This window comes from Halyomorpha halys, unplaced genomic scaffold (assembly GCF_000696795.3).
Source record: "Halyomorpha halys isolate HHAL.00 unplaced genomic scaffold, Hhal_1.1 Scaffold1552.1, whole genome shotgun sequence".
Lineage (NCBI taxonomy): Eukaryota > Metazoa > Arthropoda > Insecta > Hemiptera > Pentatomidae > Halyomorpha > Halyomorpha halys.
In genome coordinates, this window is record NW_027115643.1 from 60,287 (window position 1) to 67,511 (window position 7,225).

The 7,225-nt window shown below is 34.1% G+C and overlaps 1 protein-coding gene across 2 annotated transcripts in view; it reads right to left on the reverse strand.

Moving 5' to 3' along the window:
- Positions 1–7,225, reverse strand: part of LOC106690024 (ras-related and estrogen-regulated growth inhibitor) — a 52,392-nt gene that overhangs the window by 14,683 nt on the left and 30,484 nt on the right. The window contains exon 1 of one of the 2 annotated variants that reach the window (XM_014435275.2): positions 5,954–6,186. The exons of the other annotated variant lie outside the window; for it this stretch is intronic. Within the exon in view, the coding sequence (XP_014290761.1) occupies positions 5,954–6,056 (103 nt within the window). The 5' untranslated portion in view covers positions 6,057–6,186. Of the gene's footprint in view, positions 1–5,953; positions 6,187–7,225 lie in introns of those variants that run through there. 2 annotated transcript variants of the gene reach the window in all.

The window sequence follows — 7,225 nt, forward strand, 5'->3', positions numbered from 1 at the left end:
ATATATATATATATATACATACAAAAGCTTAAGTAAATTGAATGGAAAGAAGACTAAGGCAATCGTAATAGGCTCCAATCACCTCCTGAAAACTATTCATCATTTTCCAACCTTATTCCTAAACAATCCAATACAATTCCATCCATGCGATTGAACCTTGGTGCCACTGTAGACCAAACTTTCTTCTGGAAAAAACACGTCTTTGAGTCTCCGATATTTCCCGTCGTACCTTCTCCACCCTAAAGCGTTTAAATTATCTTCGTCACCTAATTCCTTTTGAAAATCGTAGGCTCCTGGTTACTTCCTTAATATTCCCCCATTTTGATTTTCACTGTGTGATTTCCAGGGGTGACTCTGGGGATCTCGAAGCAAAATTAAAACGGTTAATTAATTGCTTGGTACGATCCATCTTTGGGGTCCCCAGGGACGCCTCTACCACCCGATTTTATGAAGAGTTGAAGTGGCTTTACCCCTCCTTTTGTCGTAAATATTTTCTTGCTTCCTTCCTCTACCTAGTTATCCGATCCCTTCGTCCATCGTACATATCTGATATCCTTCAATTTAAATCCTCAGTGCATTCCCGTAATACCCGCTAACTGCCCATCGAACCGCAGTCTTTGGTAGATCTTTCCTCATCCATTACACTTCCCTATGGAATTCTATTCCCTCCTTCATTCATATTTCTAATACCCTTCCAATCTTCAAATCCCGTATCTTCGACCACCTTCTGTCCACCCAATTCTGGAAGAATAACAATTGAAAGTTTCAAACAGGGTTTATATATTCTCTGCATTTAATGTTTGAGATTTTAGTTTATACTTGTAAATATGTATATTAGCAGAAATTGTACCTTTTCAGTTATTATTTTTAGTTTAATTGTATTTGAAATCGGGACAGTAGTATATCGTCGGGTGGGGACGAACAGGAGTATGGGGCCACAGAGATACGAGGGTCCATTCCGGGTGATTGTCATTAGAGAGCACAATGTGGTTATGATAGAAAGTGTCAATTATCCCGAAAAGAGGAGAACAGTCCACATAGAACGATTAAAGTTCCAAACGTCTGGAACGCTGTAGAATACTGAAATGTCCTCATCTCAGCACACATGTAAAGGTGCAGGAGTGAGTTAGAAGAGTGTATATAGTTTTTGGTTGTTTCATTTTATTTTGTATGTGTAAGAACATGATTATAATGGTTATACCATATATAGTCTTAGAGAGTACCAAAGTTTTTTTTTTTGTTGTCCTTTCAGGTATGAGTTCTATAATTTTATATTTTAACGTTATGCAAATCATTTTTCATTTTTCAGAGTTTATGAGGACTGTCCATAAACTGGTTAGGGGGAGTTATAGGATGACCAAGCATAATATCAGCCCTAATCCTATTTCTTCTCAATAACAAACATTCAGAATGTATATAAGGCAGATTAAGTTGGGAAATAAATCAGTATTGTTCAGCAAGTACGTGCGTTATTTTTTTGTAGTTTTTACCCGACTTCACGTAAGTTATATATAAAATTATGATCAGAGTCAGCTGTTATTTCGATGTCAGCTGACTGAGGGGATCAGCTGATCGAAATTGTATAAAGAGATGTACCGAACCCAATAAAGGCAGTATTTTAGAGCAGTTGAAGATTGTAAAATCTTATTCCTTCTTCTCTTTCTTAACATTTTGCTTTCTCCGATACTTAAGCGGTGCCGAAACCCGGGAACATTAAATAGCGGATTAATTTTTTCTTTTAAGAAGAATTTTTAGCTACTTTTGTTTTTAATAATTTATCGAGTTTCCTCTACTACCAGAATCTCTTGCAGAAGCACTCGCAACAACACTAGAGTGGATCAAAGTACGCACTGCAACCGCCCAAGACTTGAGGAAGGCTATTTCTGACCTCGGGGAAACAGACGAAATCGGCTACTTCATAAAAGCAGGCGACCGACTGAGCCGAATTGAAGCAAAATGAATCGAAAATTTACGCGATAGCGACGAAAGACGGAGGCATTAAAAGCATTGATCGTCTGCAGAGTGAAGAGGACCATTCTCGATCAGATTCAGGCGGACGAAGAAACCCCTTGGAGAAGTATCAAGGAAAGATTAAAGAAGGCATTCGGAGGAGGACGATGGTCACGAGAGGAAGACATATTTATGATGATGAGGAAGAAAAAGAAACCGAAATAGGCTAGTAGCCAATATGCCGCGAAACTCCTGGCACGCTTTAACAGAATACAAGATAAATTCAGCGAAATGATGGAAACAATCCAGGTACAGGGTTGGATGCAATTCTTATCCATAGTAATATAGATATAGTTGGCAAAGGAGTTAGGAAAGAAGGAAGGATTTCCGAGAGAGCGGAAGTTTATGAACGCATAAAGTATGATAGACACCCACCAAAAGGGAAATGCACCACGCAACGATCTACAGGTCGACACTTTCATATGGAGAGGATTTATATAGATCTCCATGACTGATCTCTTCAGTAAGGCGGCAATGGCGCACCAGGTGCAGGATAAGTCGTCGGGAGCAGTGTTGGCAGCTCTCCGATTGTGGTCCATGGATTTCGAGAGCGTATCTCATCAGATTTAGACAGCGAATTGGACAATGCCATGATTTGAACATAAATGAAAGACCTGGATGTAACATGGCATCTCAACACCCCAGGGGACCCCAAGAGCAGAGGATGTAAAGAGCGGCTTCATGGCACGTTGAGCGACCATCTTCGCTTTTATCAGATCGATAAGGGATTGGAGACAGATGTAGCAATGCCTAAGGCTATAGCGGTATATTATAATTCCGTACACACCGTTACGGGTTTTTCACCATTTGAGATCTTTGGGCTTCGAGGACACCGGGGGGACTATAAGGGAACGGCCGTTGACGGTGAGGAGATACACAACAACCATGTTACTCGAAGAAAGTTAACCAGGAGGGTGGCAAGGGTTAATTTAAAGGTCACAGACATGATGGGAGTGATCAAAATCGGGGCGATCGTATCAGAAAGTTGGGGTCTAACAGGGGTTAGGAGATACAGCGATACGAGGGTTCATTAAGGGTGATAATTATTAGGGAACACAATATTGTTACTGCAGAAAGTATCAAAGAACCTAAAAAGAGGAGAACTGTCCATATTGAAGAATTAAACTTCCGGCAATGACAATATGAAAACTGGATTGTTCTCCTATTGCCAGCAGCCACTACTGAATTGTATAACATTAAAAATTAGTTATTAATGTAATTCTATTTATTGTTTTTTTGTTCTAGGATTTATTTTGATTTGTAAATATTGTGTTTTGTTCATTTTAGTTTATTTATGTATTGTATGAAGAGTTCTTTCATTTTATTCTTAGGTTTGAATTATGTATTTATTTCAGGGAACTTGTGTTTTTACAATGATACGTGTTTAGGAATTTATTTTTATTGTAAATAGCTTTCTTTATTGTTTTTATTTTCTATGTGATCGTATTATGAGTATCTATATTAAGAGTACCTGATATTAGTTTTCGAGGATTGTTCGTAAACTGGTGGGGTAAGTTACGGTCTGAGTCAGCTGTTATTTCGATTTCAGCTGATCGAATTTATATAAAGAGATGTACCGAACCCAATAAATCCAGTATTTTTCAGCAGTTCAAGTGTGTCCGTTCTTATTCCTTCTTCTCTTTTTTAACATTTTGCTTTCGCCGATATTTAATTATATATATATAATTAAAACGATATAGGTTATAAAACGACAAAAGTCAAACATAGATATATGACTGCTGGAACTTGAATCAAGGTATGCAAAAATCAAGAAAGCAAGTGATCTTACAGAGCAAATTACTCTAAACATCTTAAATAAAACTGTTGCCAATATGGAGAGTATTGCTCTCTATAAAATATAAATTGAGCGGAGCTATATGGAACTCAGAGTTTAATTTATGGCGTTGAATTCCTGAGAGTTGTTCTGACGGAAAACAAGTCCCTTCGCCGGCGTAAAAATAGAACATTAAAGGAAGAACATAACAAACTGGGAAATAGGTAACAGTTTATCAACAAGAGTTCTTGTTCAGAGAGGATCTAAAGTGCTGGCTGGCTATGTCCGTGACATAAGGAGCAGACCGTAACCTAGAAGAATTATTAGGACTTGTACAAACATTTTTAAATTTTAACTGTGTCAAATAAATTTTATCGACTTTTTTTTTATAAAAGCAATTCAGAGCATTTGAATGGTTGGATATTAATCGATCTTCAATTTCAGCTTGAATTGTTACCTAATAAAGATAACAGCAAGAAAATGTCTGCCATCTGGCAGGATACTAGAAATACTATATCAACATAAAAAAGAAAAAAAAATCTACCGAAATAGACTTGAACAAGGGCCCTGTCGCTGAAGTCAGCTGCGCCAAAAATGTCAAAAAAACAATAAAGTACTTATTTTATTTTAATGGTTAAGCTGGAGAAAAAGTAGAAAAAAAGAATTTAAATTAATCTCTGGAACCATACTACCTAAAACTATTTTGAAAAAAAATTAATATCGATATAAAATTTATAGTATAGTCTCAGCTATGTTAGTCGAATGTTTAGTGCACATAATTAGTTTACTAGTACACCTGATCGCAGCGTGAAATTAAGCAAATAAATTATCTAAGCTCAACAGTAGTGGAAAGTGGGAGTACTAATAGATAATAATACATCATCTTTTGCCAACTTCAAGAAAATAAAGCACTACCAGGATCATTATGTGAAATCTATATTGTAGTGGTTTTTCTTACATAGGATTGTAAAGATATTTGTACGCCATGAAACCAAGGGGAAAAAACAAATAAATGCATATGGTCAGTTAGTTTTCTCATGTTTTTAGATTTCTTTGTATTTTTTGCGTTTAGATTAATACTAATGATCTAAATTCGTGACCTCAGGAAAAGATTGGATGTTTATTTTATTTAAGAATAACTCTAATATTTTCAATTTCGACGAGTGAAGCATTTAATCAAAATCTAGTTTAATATTGTGATAAAAATACTCAAGATAACCCTTCATTCACTTAATGAATTGATGATCTACAATTAATAATTAAGCAGTAATTAATAATTCATTACATTATTTAAATGTATATAATTGATTTACTAACAAAATAAATTATGTAATAAGTTGATTATTTATTATTAACATTAATAATATAGGCAGTTAATATAATGGCTTCCTTAAAAAAAGAAATATTGTATTTAGAAGCTATATCAATATAATAGGTAAGATTATATTAGTAGTAAATCTATATAATAATAAAAATAGATAAATTGATATTAATGACCTTGGGAAGAGATTGAAATTTTATTTTTTTTTTAAATTTTATTAAAATCTTCTCTTCTCGATTTTAATCAATGTTTCAAAACCAAGATAAGACGGCGCCTAATTCGGAGTTTCATATTTTGCCTGCATATGTACATTCGTTTCTTTCTTGTATATATTAATTTGTTTCTTAATTTTTTTTCTAGGAGGTTAGAAAAAAAAAAAGGAGTTTAGCCAGCGCGTGACCTGGTGATATATTTGCAGGTAACGACTTAAATCGAATTCGACTTAGTTTATGGAGCATAAAAAATAATTTATTTATATTAAATTTTTTGCATCTGATTTACCGATAACTAAAAAAAATATTTTAAAACATATTGTACTTACGTGGTTTTACACTTTAGACAGTGATATGTTACATATTTGATATAATAACATTGTATTTTTATCATCGCCTATAGGTTATACGGAAAGTCATGGGCTTAAAATAAACAAGACAATTCAAAAAAAAGGAATGACGCTGATATTTCTGTCCTAACAATATATCAGTGATAAGATATTATTAGTTTATTTAGACCTCGGAAACTAAGAAGGATTGTCATGGAACGACACCTAAATAAAGTTTATGTAACATATAACCTCAGCTAAACATGTTTTACTATTATAATCTTGACACTTTATGAGGTTTCCTTACCATTCTCATAAATATACATCCTCATATTTCCACCCCAAGCATCATTTATAGAATCTTCATATGGCTGACCATTGCCAAGGCAGTTTCCATAATTGTATGCCATATTTGAACTAACAAGATTGAGTGAAAGATGACATTGAGCGCGTTTAATCTTCTTTCCTTCATGTCATGAGATATTGACTGAATAGTCTCTATAAACAGTTCACTGTTAGTTCTTCACCTCTACGTATTAAAGCTCTGATCCCAGATCGCTCCAGTATCCGAGCGACAAGAGTCATTAACACATCTATAAATACTCCTAATGATTAGCTATAAATGTAATTCATATTAATGCAATAATCTTCTAATTACTACAATAAACCTTATCATCAAGTACGCTCTTCCGTCCTTTTATGAACTAACAAGAGGAGGCTACGCACGTAATATCACCAGTTTGAAGCATTTTTTTTTTTAGTTACAGCTAATCGAAAAATATTAGACACGTGTCTGACGGTTCATACTAATGCACCATAAACTAAAACGAAAATCGCTTCTTATATAATAGCCCGAAATAAATTTCTTCAAAAATATTTTATAAACATTCGTATCTAAGGATTTTTAGGACCCTAATTACGAATCTGACTAACTTTTTCTGGAAATGTTTTGGACTTATTACATAAGAAGCCATTATTGGTTTTTGAAAATTTGTATCCATTTAAGCTCAATTAATACAAATAACCATATTTTTTTTTTATTATTATACATCCGAAAACAAATCGATTGGTATATTACTATCTCACAATGATAAGAGCACAGTATTACCATACTTTAACTCGACTGACCTAATAAATGGGATAAAATATTTTTTTATGGGGGTAATAAAATTGATATTCTTAAAAACCTTTGGTTCAAATTTTTGTGGTATTCAAAAAATATATTTTTTGTTCAAAATTTTCGCCTTACCTAGCGCCTTCGATTTTTTTGAAAATATGAAAAAGTCAATTGCTTTAACATGATTCTATTCCACATAAAAATAGGAGAGGTTTAGGGCTGTCTAAAGTGTACGGTATGGTGTACAAATCGATCCTTCGTAACTAAATTAGGACCCGAAATATATAATCAAACGTATTATTCGTAACTTGCTTTTCCTCTCATACAAAGACATACAATTTAAAATTTATTGATATGGATTGAAAGAGCGGAAATTTAACTTTTATAGTTACGTTAGGTTTTGATAACATTGTGGGAAATTATGGATTACTACAGAGGGGGAGAGGGAGAGAGGGAGAGAGG